At 53.0% G+C, this 15,224-nt stretch overlaps 7 protein-coding genes across 7 annotated transcripts; 4 read left to right on the forward strand and 3 right to left on the reverse strand.

Moving 5' to 3' along the window:
• Positions 1-464: 464 nt before the first annotated feature.
• DSM5745_02313 (uncharacterized protein) lies at positions 465-1,325 on the forward strand (the record flags this gene model as incomplete). Its single annotated transcript, XM_026744329.1, has 1 exon — positions 465-1,325. The coding sequence occupies one exon, from the start codon at positions 465-467 to the stop codon at positions 1,323-1,325; it is 861 nt and encodes a 286-aa protein (XP_026607492.1).
• Positions 1,326-2,336: 1,011 nt separating this feature from the next.
• DSM5745_02314 (chloride channel protein) lies at positions 2,337-5,131 on the forward strand (the record flags this gene model as incomplete). The annotated part of the gene is made up of 3 exons (XM_026744330.1): positions 2,337-3,538; positions 3,590-4,919; positions 4,976-5,131. 3 exons carry the CDS (start codon positions 2,337-2,339, stop codon positions 5,129-5,131), a joined length of 2,688 nt encoding a protein of 895 aa, XP_026607493.1.
• Positions 5,132-5,522: 391 nt separating this feature from the next.
• DSM5745_02315 (dihydrofolate reductase) lies at positions 5,523-6,443 on the reverse strand (the record flags this gene model as incomplete). Its single annotated transcript, XM_026744331.1, has 1 exon — positions 5,523-6,443. One exon carries the CDS (start codon positions 6,441-6,443, stop codon positions 5,523-5,525), a length of 921 nt encoding a protein of 306 aa, XP_026607494.1.
• A 536-nt stretch (positions 6,444-6,979) lies between these two features.
• Positions 6,980-7,578, reverse strand: DSM5745_02316 (RNA polymerase II mediator complex head subunit MED22; the record flags this gene model as incomplete). The annotated part of the gene is made up of 4 exons (XM_026744332.1): positions 6,980-7,165; positions 7,241-7,309; positions 7,413-7,477; positions 7,572-7,578. The coding sequence occupies 4 exons, from the start codon at positions 7,576-7,578 to the stop codon at positions 6,980-6,982; spliced, it is 327 nt and encodes a 108-aa protein (XP_026607495.1).
• Positions 7,579-7,965: 387 nt separating this feature from the next.
• Positions 7,966-8,905, reverse strand: DSM5745_02317 (spliceosome-associated CWC15 family protein; the record flags this gene model as incomplete). The annotated part of the gene is made up of 6 exons (XM_026744333.1): positions 7,966-8,190; positions 8,242-8,323; positions 8,370-8,651; positions 8,700-8,776; positions 8,824-8,846; positions 8,896-8,905. 6 exons carry the CDS (start codon positions 8,903-8,905, stop codon positions 7,966-7,968), a joined length of 699 nt encoding a protein of 232 aa, XP_026607496.1.
• A 217-nt stretch (positions 8,906-9,122) lies between these two features.
• DSM5745_02318 (exosome non-catalytic core subunit RRP45) lies at positions 9,123-10,105 on the forward strand (the record flags this gene model as incomplete). Its single annotated transcript, XM_026744334.1, has 3 exons — positions 9,123-9,286; positions 9,332-9,451; positions 9,502-10,105. The coding sequence occupies 3 exons, from the start codon at positions 9,123-9,125 to the stop codon at positions 10,103-10,105; spliced, it is 888 nt and encodes a 295-aa protein (XP_026607497.1).
• A 669-nt stretch (positions 10,106-10,774) lies between these two features.
• On the forward strand, positions 10,775-14,914 carry DSM5745_02319 (aminophospholipid-translocating P4-type ATPase DRS2; the record flags this gene model as incomplete). The annotated part of the gene is made up of 3 exons (XM_026744335.1): positions 10,775-13,671; positions 13,716-14,019; positions 14,066-14,914. The coding sequence occupies 3 exons, from the start codon at positions 10,775-10,777 to the stop codon at positions 14,912-14,914; spliced, it is 4,050 nt and encodes a 1,349-aa protein (XP_026607498.1).
• Positions 14,915-15,224: the final 310 nt, after the last annotated feature.

Genomic DNA, 15,224 nt, shown 5'->3' on the forward strand with positions numbered 1-15,224 from the left:
TCCTGATTCATTGTGAGTCTGCACAGCTAGGTAGGGTTTAAACTTGGGGAGGTTCTCAACAAGCAAGTATACTGTAGTGTAGTCACTCGAATTCGGAATCCAACCGAAGAACAGAATTCCATGCGGAAGATGCGTCGTTATACTGATGTTTTCTATCCTTGGGCGAAGGAATCAAGGCGGGCGGAGCATGGGATGACTTGATTTGAACTGCAGAGCATGGAAACCCAAGGAAGGGGAAAGTGCTGGGCTCCTCAAGGCCTCTTACCTGCTTGTGGATTGCACCTTTGTCTCTTCTGTCTCCTCTCGTCATCCTTGCTCTGTATATGCTAGGTTGCCCAGGTGGCAGGCTTGGTACCCCGCTCTTGTTGCATATTCCTGCCCAATCCTCCGGTGCTACTGATACTAAGGCAAACTCTGATGCTTTATATCCCTTACGTCGGTGATACTTTAATCATCTATTTGATATGGCATCCTACCCTTGCTCAGCGTGTAGCTGGACCCATGAACGCCAAAAGCATTGCAACTACGAAAGCCATGTCAAACTGTTCTATGAAGCCGGTGACCGTGGCGTCTGGTCGTTGGGTTCGAACTTGATTCTCAAAGACCGAGGAGCTAGCCTCCCGACGTCTGAAGTGCCGAACATTCTCTTTATCCAGGAAACGACATCTATCCCTGTTCCCACTGTGGTCGAATCATGGGAGGAAGGCCAACACACTCTGATCCTTATGAAACGGATCCCCGGGGAGCCTCTCAGCAGAGTTTGGCACAACCTTTCTGCCGATGAAAAAGAAAGCATAGCCAAGCAAACAGCTGAGTATCTGGCGCAGCTTCGCAAGCTACAGTCCGATCGGATTCAAGCGCTTGGTGGCTGTCCCGTCTATTCCAACTTTCTGTTCAAACATCAACGCTCCGAGGTACCCCACGGTCCTCTAGCTTCTGATGACGAGCTCTGGGCTGACATGGAGCGTGGACTGGGAGAGAGTATACCCGAGGCTGTGCGGATACGACTCCGAGAGCGCATGCCGTCTGCTGCGCCCTACACATTTACCCACGGCGACCTCACTAACGTAAATATCATGGTTGAGAGCGGATCTGTCACCGGTATCATTGACTGGGAGATGTCCGGATACTTTCCGGTATGGTGGGAGTATGTTTGCACCTCGGTCGCCGATAGTGAGGAAGACAGAGAGTGGAAGTCTTTGTTGAGAAAACATATGCCCGATCATAGTGCTGCTCGTGAGTTCTGGCTGGATTATTACTATCTCTGCAGGGATCCAGGCAGTGGAAGGGCGATGAAGGTCATCGAGGAAACATGTACGGAATAGTTTCGCTAGACAGGTAGTAAGCAACTTCCAAGAGGGCAGAACTGTTTACCCACTAGAACAAGAAGGTAATGGTAATGGCAATGGTCTTGGCGCTGGTAGTTTTTCGCTGGGTAGGTGAAGCGAGGGACATACTAGAGTTGACATATCTACACTGCTGTAGGTACGGAGTAAACGGACGCAGTAGTACTCCTAAGTAACCCCACGGGGAACCGAAAGAACGACGGGATAGATCTGCCCGAACCAGCTGCGCATCCTTCCAAGGAGCAACCCAGAAACCGGGTAAAGCAGGATCCTCGCAGCCGGATACATCTGCCTATTCACCCTGAGTGGTGCCGGGAGTGTGTTGCTTGTTTGAGCGTGTTTGACATGGCGAGTACTGACGACGCCTGAAGCGCAGGGCGTCGTCTTTGTTAGGGATCGCCGTTCCACCGAGGGTGCATCAGCGAGACAGCGACAAAGGATCGCGCTTATCTCTTGGCTTGCAGACAGCGAGGCACCCATGACGTCCGACTCAAACATCAGGGCGATCTGATCATCGGGTCGGATGTCATGTATATCTAGCTTGTCATGGGATGGGCGGAGTGGAGGGTGAGTGACTGTTTTGGGTTGGGAGCTGGCGGGTCATCTGCCGCTAAGACGCCATTCCGCGACTTTCTCCTCACCGTCTGTCTGACTTTCTCCTGAGAATTTCTCCCACTTCCCTGCACCTGGTTGACTTTTCTGCTCTGTCGTTCTTAAAGTATATTTTGTTTCTCGGTCATCTTTGTCCGTGTTTCATCTTCGACAAATACCACGGTCGCCGCGATCGGGTACCGTGGGAGCTGAAGCTAATTCCGTTCCTCATTATTGGGCCTGAACCAAATCAACAAACACAATCACGTCCCTACCCCTCGCCTCGTCTGCAAGGGGATCATGCCGGTCTGTGAGTAATTTGCAGCCGAGTCACATACTTTCCGAGCCAGCTAACTCCTGCAAGACCGCAAGGAACAGTAAGGGGAAGCGTTCTTCAACATGCCCCGATCGATTCCGTCCTACTTTACTTCCGCTCCGACGGCGGAAGACCACCGCGACCCGGAGAATGCCAGCCCCAGCCCACGCCCTCCGCATAACCCCCGAACCGCCCCTCCCTCTCCCTCCGCCATGCGGAGATCATACAGCCACCTCTCTGAATCCCATACCGCCTACCAGTCCCTCGAGCCCCCCTTGGAGGCCGGCGAGAACACCAGCCTCCTGGGCAAGGCGAAGGAAGGCGGATCCGGTCGCGTAAACCCGCAGCGCTCCTACACTACTTTCTCTGCGTCCTCGGGACCAGAGTCCGGGTTCAGGCATACAATGCTGGGGAGTAGTCTGCGCCGGTCGCGGCACCACAGCCGGGCGAACTCGATGCATCAGCGGTTCAGCCGGCGGGAGAGCATCGATGCCGATGTGGCTGAGGCCGTGAGCGCGGCCGCTTCCGTCAAGGACGCCATGACCGCGTCGTTCATGGACGATCGGCTGTGGTACGACCAGTTCACGTCGACGGACTGGGTGCACGATAGCGTCGCGGACGGGGTGCGGCTGCGGGAGCTGCGGCGGAGGAAAGACATCCGCGGCCGGCTTCTGGCCTTGTTCGACGGCGCCCAGGGCTGGCTTCTGGTTGCGCTGATTGGATGTATCACCGCGGCGATAGCGTACTTTGTCGACATCTCGGAGGAGTTTGTTTTTGGGGTGAAGAGTGGGGTGTGCACGACGCATTGGCTGCGGAGTCGGGAGACCTGTTGCCCTGACGAAGAGTGTCCTTCTTGGCGGTCGTGGTCGGCGTTGATGAACCATCATGGTGGAGGGAGTGTCTCGGTCGACTTTGGGGTTTACGTCCTTTGGTCGGTGGCTCTGGCTGTTATTTCTTGTCTTTTGACGTTGACGACTAAGACGGTTGTCCCGTCGTCGATTCGCCTGACTACGCTGGATGAGAATCTGGCTGCCGGCAACTCGAAGCGGGCGACTGATGCTGATGTTTCGCCTGGGTCTGGGTCTGGGACGTCGCCGTATCCGCCGCTGCCTATGCGTCCGGACATGATCTACTATTCTGCGGCTGGTAGCGGTGTTGCTGAGGTCAAGGTCATCAACAGTGGTTTTGTCCTGCACGGTTATCTCGGTTTTAAGACGTTGGTTATCAAGACCTTGGCTCTGATCTTCAGTGTCGCCTCGGGTCTTAGTCTCGGCAAGGAGGGCCCGTACGTGCACATTGCGACCTGTGTTGGAAACATTTGCTGCCGTTTATTCAGCAAGTACAATCTCAACGACGGCAAGCGGCGTGAGGTCCTCAGTGCTAGTGCGGCCAGTGGCGTTGCTGTAGCTTTTGGAGCGCCGATCGGTGGTGTGCTCTTCAGCCTGGAGGAGGTCAGCTACTACTTTCCGCCAAAGACGCTGTTCCGGACGTTCTTCTGCTGTATTGCCGCTGCTCTGTCACTCAAGTTCCTCAATCCCTACGGCACCGGCAAGATTGTGCTCTTTCAAGTGCGGTATCTAGGCGACTGGGAGATCTTTGAGCTGGCTATCTTCATGCTCTTGGGAGTACTCGGTGGTGCGGCGGGCGCTCTGTTCATCAAGGCTTCCAGCATTTGGGCCAAGTCTTTCCGCCGCATCCCTGCCATCAAGCGTTGGCCACTTTTTGAGGTGGTTCTTGTTGCCTTGATTACCGGATTAATCAGCTTCTGGAACCCTTACACAAAGCTCCCAGTAACCGAACTGTTGTTCCAGCTGGCCAGCCCGTGCGAACAATCAGATCCAGACGGTTTATGTCCGCACCCAGATGGAATCGGCGAGGTGATCCGCGCACTGACATTTGCATTCGTCATCAAGAGTTTCTTGACGATCATCACATTCGGTATCAAAGTTCCCGCCGGCATCTACGTCCCGTCAATGGTGGTCGGTGGCCTGATGGGCCGCATTGTTGGCCACATTACGCAGTACGTGGCGCTGCAGTACCCCGACTTCTTCCTCTTCGGATCGTCGTGCGCCGCTACTGCAGGCATGGAATCTTGTGTAACCCCGGGAGTTTACGCTATGGTCGCTGCGGGTGCAACCATGTGCGGCGTCACGCGTCTATCCGTCACCCTTGCCGTGATCCTATTCGAGTTAACCGGTAGCTTGGACCATGTCCTGCCGTTTTCGCTGGCCGTTCTTTGCGCCAAGTGGACCGCCGACGCCATTGAGCCTCACAGCATCTACGACTTTCTGACCGAAATGAACTCCTACCCCTTCCTCGACAACAAACTGCAAACCATCTCCGACGCCGAACTCGGCGACATCGTCCGCCCCGTCCGTCGCAGCCGCCTCATCGATATTACCGATTCCCCGCTCGTCCCGGCGCGCGAGCTGCGCTCCAAACTCCAGCACCTCCTCATGGCCGGAGAGCTAGACAGTGGTCTTCCGATCCTGCGTGATGGCGTCTTGATCGGACTTATACCCGCGCCGGACCTCGAGTACGCCCTTGACAGTCTTGACGACGAGGATCGAACCTCGTGCCTCATGGCCGCCGATACCTCATCTGTCATGTCTGATACAGACGATGAGGATACTCTGCAGGTGGATTTCACTAGATATATAGATCCGGTATGTTATCTCCCCTCCCTTTCTTCTGACAAGATCACTAACGTGGGCTCGTCCAGGCACCCCTCGCCCTCGACATCCACTCCCCCATAGACCTTGTTTACCAGTGCTTTGTTAAGCTTGGCTTGCGCTACCTTTGTGTCCTTCATGATGGGCAGTATGCTGGGCTCGTCCACAAGAAGGCTTTTGTAAAGTTTATGAAAGAGCACGACTAGAATGACTGCAGATGCAGATTTCGGGGCGACCCTGAGTTCCGGAGCCTACTCCGTATATATGCATGTTACGACTTTGACATGGGTTTTGACGTTCCGTTCTGGATACTCGAACCAAGTCGATTTGTTTACGATATTTTTGCTTTTTGTTCGTCTAGATGTTTGTTTGTATATTAGCGTTGGCTTTTTGTCTTCCTTGGTTTGCTTTTTGTTTTTTGCTTGCTTGTCATTTATGTTTGTTTTGTTGCATTTGCATGTGCATGATCAGCGATGACCTACATACTCAGTATGACGACTCTACTCGATGCATATATGTATATTTTTGTCTCGGATTTTATCTGAACCACGGGGTATCTACTATCCATCTCCTCAATGTACCAAACACATACCTAGACTAAACCCTTTCATACCCAACCATCCTCACCCTAACATCCCCCTCCTCAATCCACTCCCCCGTAACCTCCTCCCCAACCCACCCCGTCACCTCAGCAGGACTAACCTTCCTCCATTTCCCACTGTCCAGCTCCTCCCGGTCAACGGGAAAGAACGTATCACACTCAAACCCACTCCCATCAAGCTTCTCCACATCCGTCACGACAATCCGCACCGTCCGCTTAAGGTTGCTTTCCGCTTCAGAGCCAGAGCCACAGCCCAGCTTAATCGAAGCATTATAGATCTCCGCACCCCCAATAACATACACATGCCCAACCCCGTCTCCCTCCTCCCCACCAGCAGCAGCAAGCCCATCCAACCGCTCAAGCGCCCCCTCAAGACTCCCCTCCACAAACGCCCCCGTCTTCCCCTCCGCAACAGGCGCAGGAGCAGCAATCGCCGCCCCCACAACCGCACTCCCACTCTTCTCCCCCTCCTTCTCACCCGCCTGCACCTCTTCCAACTGCGCCTGCGCCGCCTTCGCCTTCGCCAGCGCAGTCTCCCTCTCCCGTCCAATCTTCCCCTCCAAATCCCCCCTCACGCGCCCCGCAACGCTCCCGTCCCCATCGCGCGAAATAACAACATTGTTCCTCTTCCCGAGCGGCCGGAGCTTAGCCGGGATGGAATCGTACGTCTTGCGCCCCATGATGAGCGCGTTTGTAAGTGTCTTCTTTCCGGGTGTGTGTGGTGACGGCGGACGCGCCGTGACGCGCGCGAAGAACGACATGTCGGTTTTTATGCGCGGCCAGGGCAATGTTCCGTTTAGGCCGATGCCTAGGCGCGTTCGGATGGTGGGGTTGGACGCGGAGGAGGCGGAGGGGATGGGCGTTGTTGCGACGATTAGCGTTAGGGGGAGCGGGGGGATTGCGGGTGGGCTGGGCATTTTGGGGCGTGAATAGTGGATAGGAGCTCGAGGATGTTGTGGAAAGAAATCTGATGGGGTGAATAGTTGAAGCTCCGACGCGTGGATTCGTGGTTTGCTGGAGGTATTGCTTAGGATGGATTGAGGTGGTGGGATGGAGCTGCGCGGAGCTGGCGGGGTCCGGAGAGCTTGCTTTTTTTTCTTATCGAACGAGCTCCGAGTCCGATACGCGGGCTATAGCCTACGGGGTATGCTTTATAAAACTATAGCAATCCTCTCCATTCTTTCATAGAATATAGAGATGAGTTATGAAGTTTCAAGGCCCGGAAAGAGCTAAATCAAAAACATGGTCTAGTTAGAGAAAAAAACTCAAACTCCGGGTATCAAGTTTCAACCATAACCTCAGAGATATATAAATGATGCACCCAGTACCCAAACACCAAGCGCCAGCCCTCCCTTGCCCTCTATCAATAAAATCCCGCCAAACAAACGCCATTTCACCCGATAACTAAATCCATCACGCATTCCCAGGCACGGCAGCACAGAAGAAGCACTGCTCACTCCTTCGCGGCCTTCAGAATCCCCGCATCCTCAATGACCTTCTGAATGACCGCCGCATCGCGCTCCAGCTCCTCGCGGCGCTTCGTCTCGGACTCGTCTTCGCCCAGCGTGTCGAGTTTCCCAAACAGCCAGGTCTCTTTCATGGTGCGGGTGAGCGAGAGGATGTCTTCTGCGGCGCGGATCTGTTGCCGGGGAAGGAGTGTTAGCTTGCGGTAAAGGCAATAGATAGTTCTGGTCCTTTTATAGGTCAAACGCACCAGTGCTGTGGACTCAACGTCGAGCTGGTATGTCTCGACGGCGGTGGTGGTGTGGCTTGTGCTTTCGACCTGGTGAAGACAATCGAGTTAGCAAGCACGCTATTATCCCATCCCATCTCGGAACACCGCGCATGCAGAATATCTGGGTCTGGGAGAAGGAGAGAATGCGCACCGTAGCTGTAGCCATAATGTTCTCGAACCGCTGGAGCAATTGCGAGATGTCGTTGTTTATGCGATCTGGAGGGGTGCGATAGGTGAGCCCGGCGTTCAGTTCATTCGGTTTTTGCGATGGATGGTCATATGGCGGGCGAATATGGGACATTGGACGTACTGTGCATATTCTTTGATGTCGGTTGCAGGTCCATCTTGAGATTTCTCTAATTTGGAGCTTTTCTTGTTGTTGGATGGGTTGGTAGGAAGTGAGATACCTATCGTAGCGGGGGTCGGCGGTGGATTTATGCCGGCACTACTGAATTTATGGATAAGAGTAGATATAGAAACCCGTGGATTTCTGCTCCAAGATAGGGGTAGATATTTGTGATTTGAATGGATGATATGGGCGTTGTTTGTCCATTGAAATGGGTTGTTGTGCTTAAATACAATTCTCTATCTCAGCTCAAACGCCCTAACGCCAGATCAACATGATGACTGGAACACCCATCCGAATCATGAGCTAGTATGCGCAAGACGCAGACCGGCCTGCAAGAAAGATAGCGGCGATGCGCCTATCGCACATACTTGGACATGAACTTCTTGTGGAAGTCAGATCGTAGCAGGTCATTGACAAACTCCTTTCCTCGTTTGTCGTCCGTTCCGCGCGCTTGATTCTTGAAGACGACATCGTCATCCCATCGCCGCTTCATGTTGAAGTCTGACGGGTTGAGTAACGGGTTGCCTCGCGCAATATCGACCTCTCGTTGTTCCTCCTCCTGCGCTGCGCGTTCGCGTTCCTGGAATTGGTAAGTATACTACGCGGACCCGCATGATGTTGATGTACCAACCTCTTTTTCCTTCTGTGCCAACCGTTCTTTCTTGATCTTCTCGAGCTCTCGCATAAGCTCCGCGGCCTCGTCCTCATCGTCACTGGGCCTCTTAGCATGGAGCGCTTCAAGCTCAGCATGGAACTAACCTCTCTTCGTCACTACTTTCTTCCTCCGACCCGTCTGAGTCTGCATCTATATCTCTTGTTTCCTCTAATATCCGCCGCCGTTTCGCCTCCGGATCTTCTTCTAATTCTCCATCTTCTCCGTTCGCGGGACCGCCTTCCAGCTGACGCTTGGGTGTGCTTTCAACGGATGCCTCGGGCAAGGGAGTTCCGTTCTTCTTGGCAAAGTGAGAAGCCTCTGCCGCGAGCAGTTCCGCGCGCAGGTCGCGATGCGCCGATTCGCCCTCAGTTCCCTGACCAGATTGACTTATTCCGTCAGAAGAGTCAGACCGTGACGAGACGCGGGCGACTTACCGGACTTTCAGGTGAGTGTGTGCGGGGAGGAGGCGTTGGTGGTATGCAGGGCCGCGGAGGGCCTCTTTCCCTCGTGCCTATATTCTGTGAGCGACGGTCCTGGATCGAGAAAGTTGCGACGTACGGGATCAAATGTGGGTCTGTGGGCTAGAAAGCGTCAGTAGGAGCGCTTGCATTGCAGGTATGAGCTTCTTACCGGTAGTCATAGTGTTGTGTGAGTTCAATAGTAGGTCTGAGATAGTTGAAAGTTCGTGATCAATCGATAAAGGAGCCTCAGGTCAGTGTCCGCTCACCGCCTAGCTGTGATGCTTGCCATTGGCTGGAACATCGATGACCCGCCCAGCTTCAATGACGCTGCAGATAGGAAATTTCCAAGTCCGTCCTGTCTAGATCCCCTCATCGGGGCCGAGTCTGCCCGCAATTATGAACAAAGAAGCACCGCTCTCGATTGCTGAGCGCGACTTTATCCTCGATGCGCTCCGCGAGGACGTGAGGCTCGATGGCCGTGGGGCTGATGAGTTCCGTCCGCTCAAACTCTCGTTTGGCGAGGAATACGGCCATGTGAAAGTGCAGCTGGGGAAGACGAGGTTGGTTTTCTGTCGCGCTGTTGATGGTGCCGCTAACCTTTATAGCTTGATCGTTCGAATTTCCGCCGAAGTCGCGAAACCCCACGATGACCGACCGTTTGATGGCATCTTCAACATCGCCATGGAGTTGACCGCGATGGGCTCCCCCGCCTGGGAGAATGGCCGGTATGGATACCGATGTGTGTCATTGAACAAGGCTGATGCTTGCGGATTAGACAAGGAGACCTCGAAACATACGTTACAAACGTGCTAGACCGAGTTATTCGCCACTCCAACGCTTTAGATACCGAATCCCTCTGCATCCTCAAAGGCGTCAGCTGCTGGACGATACGTGCTGATGTACACATCACCGACTACGATGGCAACCTCATTGATGCGTCCTGCATTGGAGTTATGGCCGGGCTGCAGCACTTCCGTCGCCCCGATGCGGTGGTCAAGGACGGCCAAGTGATCGTTTACGGACTGGATGAAAGAGTTCCCGCGCCCCTGAACATCACCCACAAGCCTCTTTCGGTCACATTCCACACATTCGACGAGGGGAAACTCGTTATCCTCGATGCGACGCGGAAGGAAGAGCAAGCGTCAGAAGCGGACGTGGTGATCGGGATGAACAATGCCGGAGATGTCTGCTACGTCTCTAAATTCCAAGGCTCCCCGGTGGATGCTCTGGTGTTTGTCACAAAGACGACTGTCGCGTTGGAAAAGGTTAAGCATGTCAACGGCATTATTGACAAGGCCCTGCAGGCTGATCTTGCAAAACGATCTAAGGGCGGCCTCGCGGAGCAAGCCAGAGCGGAGAATGATCGGCCGGTCGCGTAGTCAGCTTAAATTTCAAAGAGTACTTTTCTTCAAGGGAAGGCTTGATTTGATGTATGATAGATGAATGAACTCATGATACAAACAAAAATAGAAGCGACTCGTATTTCAAATGAAAATCTCCCGCGTCCGTAATAAGGATTGACATTTGACAGCGTTACCTATAGGTTTGACACCGGAGAGATAGAAGACAACAAAGAGGTTCCGCTTGTTTAAGAGCATTGAAAATGAGTAATATAGAAGAAAGTCCGTGCAAGTATAGCAACTATTTACCCCAGAATATTAATATCGACTTATCCTAGTATATAGGTGCCACTGCCGCTAAATCCTTCTCGTCAGTTGCCCACGTCAAGCTTCAGTTGAGTAAGATCAACGGGGCTGGAGCACCGCCGCACGCCAAACCCAACCACTGTTAGCGCATCCCGAACTCTGCTCCTCAATTCTCCCTCCAGGCAATCACCAGATTCTTGAGCTGTTTCTTCTCTTGTCCTGCATTTTCTTGCTTTACTTCGTCAACTCTGTCAGTCTTATCGATCGGTCTGCATATTCCACGTGGTTTACTCTGCTTTCCAGCTCCCCCTTCGGGCCAAACAAAGAAAAGCACCCACCTGAAATCGATGCTCCCCCTGGGCCGCACCACCACATTGACGGTGTTAGCCCTCCCCGATCATCATGGCCAGCGGTAGGGCTCCAGGTCGTCATCCCGCCGCTGGCCGGGATGATGACCTGCTGGAGTTGGAGGACTCGGCCCCGATCTACAACACCGGGCGGCCTCCGCCGGTAAATGACGAGCACCTCTTGCGACAGTTCAACATCGACGACTCCGAAGATGCACAACCTCGTCCGTCCGTTTCTTATGACAGCTTTGTCGGTGGAAGGGTGACACCGCACGCCGGTGCTCATGCGACGGGTTCCGCGCCTCCTCCGGCGCAGGCCGGTGTATACATGAACGACCCCTACTCGGGACACGATGCGTCCCGAAGCCGGACGTACTCGCAGTCTTCCGGGCTCAGCAATTACCAGCGGTATTCTATGGATGAATATGACGGAGCCGGCGGGTACTACGATATGTCGCACCAAGATCCGATGGAGGGGGATTCTCGAATGCGGGAGCGGAACAGCATACTGAGTATGGGAGGTGGGCTCATGGGTAGGGCAAAGCACATGTTGGGAATGAAGCCTGAGTACTCCGAGATGGACCTTCCCTTGACCGAAGCCGGGGCACGAGCTGCGCGAGCCGACAGTACGGTTTCCGAAGAGGGCGCCCCGCGTCCGAAGAAACCGAGCAAGCCGTCATTCAAGTTTGGATTTGGCCGAAGGACTGTCGACCCATCTACTCTCGGTCCTCGTATGATCCAGCTGAACAACCCGCCGGCCAATGCAGTGCACAAGTTTGTCGACAACCATGTGTCTACGGCGAAGTACAACGTCGTCACCTTCATCCCGAAATTCTTGTACGAACAGTTCTCGAAATACGCCAACTTGTTTTTCTTGTTTACCGCCGTTTTGCAGCAGATTCCTAACGTGTCACCGACAAATCGATATACTACTATTGGTCCGTTGGTTATTGTGTTGTTGGTATCAGCTATCAAGGAATTGGTTGAGGACTACAAGCGGAGGTCTTCGGACAAGTCGCTGAACTACTCGAAAACGCAAGTTCTCAAAGGGTCCTCGTTCCAGGAGACCAAATGGGTCGATGTGGCTGTGGGAGACATCGTCCGAATTGAGTCCGAGCAGCCTTTCCCGGCTGATTTGGTCCTTTTGGCCTCCTCGGAACCGGAGGGTCTATGTTATATTGAGACAGCAAATCTCGACGGCGAGACTAACCTCAAAATCAAACAAGCCATCCCGGAGACTTCGCATTTAGTCAGCCCGGCTGATCTGAGCCGGCTTAGTGGACGCATACGCTCCGAACAGCCAAACAGCAGTCTGTATACGTATGAGGCGACTTTGACCATGCACGCGGGTGGAGGCGAAAGGGAGCTCCCGCTAGCGCCAGATCAGCTTATGCTCCGAGGAGCAACCCTTCGAAACACTCCGTGGATTCACGGCATTGTTGTGTTCACCGGCCATGAAACGAAGTTGATGCGAAATGCCACTGCAACTCCGATCAAGCGTACTGCAGTGGAGCGCATGGTCAATATCCAGATTTTGATGTTGGTCAGCATTCTCATCGCTCTCAGTGTGGTCAGTTCCGTTGGCGACTTGATTATTCGTCAGAAGGAAAAGGATAAGCTCACCTACCTGGACTACGGTAGCACAAACCCCGGGAAACAGTTTATCATGGACATATTTACATACTGGGTTCTCTACTCCAACTTGGTCCCTATTTCGCTCTTTGTCACCATCGAAATCGTCAAGTACTCGCAAGCTTTCTTGATCAATTCCGATCTGGACATCTACTACGATGTGACGGATACCCCGGCTACTTGCAGAACCTCGTCTTTGGTCGAAGAACTTGGTCAGATTGAGTACATCTTCTCGGACAAGACTGGTACTTTGACATGCAACATGATGGAGTTTAAAGAGTGTACGATAGGGGGCATTCAGTACGGAGAGGATGTCGCCGAAGACCGACGAGCTACGGTCGAGGATGGTGCTGAGGTGGGCGTACACGACTTCAAGAGACTCCGCCAAAACCTGGAATCCCATCCCAGCAAAGATGCGATTCACCACTTCTTGACGCTTCTCGCTACTTGTCATACTGTTATTCCCGAACGTTCCGAAGCAGATCCCGACAAAATCAAATATCAAGCAGCATCTCCCGACGAAGGAGCCCTTGTCGAAGGTGCGGCCCAGATGGGTTACAAGTTCAGCAACAGAAAGCCTAGATCCGTGATTATCACGGTGGAAGGACAAGAATACGAGTACGAGCTACTGGCAGTCTGCGAATTCAACTCCACCAGAAAGCGAATGTCCACGATCTTCAGATGCCCGGATGGGCGTATCCGCATCTACATCAAAGGTGCTGATACTGTCATTCTGGAGCGTCTCCACCAGGACAACCCCATTGTTGAAGGAACGCTGCAACACCTTGAGGAGTATGCATCGGATGGTCTTCGTACTCTATGCCTAGCTATGCGGGAAATCCCTGAGGCTGAATTCCAGCAATGGTACCAGATCTTTGACAAAGCGGCAACGACAGTTGGCGGCAATCGTGCGGACGAACTTGACAAAGCTGCTGAGCTCATTGAGAAGGACTTGTATCTGCTTGGTGCCACCGCTATCGAGGACAAACTGCAGGATGGTGTGCCGGATACCATTCACACTCTGCAAACCGCAGGTATCAAAATTTGGGTCCTGACTGGTGACAGGCAGGAGACTGCTATCAATATTGGCATGTCCTGCAAATTGATTTCTGAGGACATGACTCTTTTGATTATCAACGAGGACAGCGCTGTGGCCACCAGGGATAATCTGTCGAAAAAGCTGCAGGCTGTTCAGAGCCAGACTGAAGCCGAACAAATGGCCCTTATTATTGACGGCCGTTCTCTGACTTTTGCTCTCGAGAAGGATATGGAGAAGTTGTTCCTTGACCTTGCCGTCCAATGCAAGGCCGTTGTTTGCTGGTATGTCTCCCATTCATATCCACAAATCAAGCTAATAGTAGTAGTCGTGTTTCGCCCCTTCAAAAGGCACTGGTTGTCAAGCTTGTCAAGCGTCATCTCAAGTCGCTTCTTCTGGCTATTGGTGATGGTGCCAACGATGTCTCCATGATTCAAGCCGCTCACGTCGGTGTTGGTATCAGTGGCGTGGAAGGTCTGCAAGCCTCGAGATCTGCCGATGTTTCCATTGCTCAGTTCCGTTATCTTCGAAAACTGCTTCTTGTGCATGGTGCTTGGAGTTATCATCGAATCAGTCGCGTCATTCTATACTCGTTCTACAAGAATATTGCTCTCTACATGACGCAGTTTTGGGTAAGCTCACCACCTCTTTTTGCTATGCTTAAGCTAAAGACCGCAGTACTCTTTTCAAAACGCGTTCTCTGGTGAAGTCATTTACGAATCATGGACGCTTTCCTTCTACAACGTCTTTTTTACTGTGCTTCCTCCATTTGCCATGGGTATTTGCGATCAATTCATCTCTGCTCGTCTTTTAGACCGATATCCCCAGTTGTACCAGCTCGGTCAGAAAGGAATGTTTTTCAAACGCCACAGTTTCTGGTCATGGATCGCCAATGGGTTCTACCATTCCCTGCTCCTGTACATCGTCTCTCAGCTCATTTTCCTCTACGACCTGCCACAAGGCGACGGCAAAGTCGCCGGCCACTGGGTCTGGGGCTCAGCGCTATACACCGCCGTCCTGGCGACTGTGCTTGGTAAAGCCGCACTTATTACCAACATCTGGACCAAGTACACTTTCATCGCCATTCCTGGTTCGATGATTATCTGGCTCGCGTTCCTCCCGGCTTACGGATACGCTGCACCCGCTATCGGGTTCTCACAAGAATACTACGGCACCATCCCTCGTCTCTTCACCTCGCCCATCTTCTATCTGATGGCCATTGTCCTCCCCTGCATCTGTCTTCTCCGCGACTACGCCTGGAAGTATGCCAAGCGGATGTACTACCCGCAGCACTACCACCACGTCCAAGAGATCCAGAAGTACAACGTCCAGGACTACCGGCCCCGCATGGAGCAGTTCCAGAAGGCTATCCGCAAGGTGCGACAGGTGCAGCGGATGCGCAAGCAACGAGGTTACGCGTTCAGTCAGGCCGATGAGGGCGGACAGATGAGAGTTGTCAATGCTTACGATACCACGAGGGGAAGAGGACGATACGGAGAAATGACTAGTTCGCGGAACTTGGTTTGATTTGTTACTTTTCTTTTTGTTCACTGCACCCTGTATTTGCATCTCTGTTATTTACCTTCTCTGAATCGGAGCTCTTTCGAGCGAGGTTCAGCATGTATGTACCTAATGAAATGATCATCACACCTATATATACACGCGTTACTTTGACAGCCGACTGTAACTTATGTTTTATCACTGACCATTATGCAGGCAACGGACCCCGCTCGGGTGCACTTTCCAATGTTGTTGCTGCGGAGGCGGGGCTCCAGCTGTTGCCGCTTTTAGAAGGTGAACAGGGCAAGTCAGGTGATTCGCTCACATTTACTGATCC

Source organism: Aspergillus mulundensis, assembly GCF_003369625.1.
Source record: "Aspergillus mulundensis strain DSM 5745 chromosome Unknown scaffold_1, whole genome shotgun sequence".
Taxonomy (NCBI): Eukaryota; Fungi; Ascomycota; class Eurotiomycetes; order Eurotiales; family Aspergillaceae; genus Aspergillus; species Aspergillus mulundensis.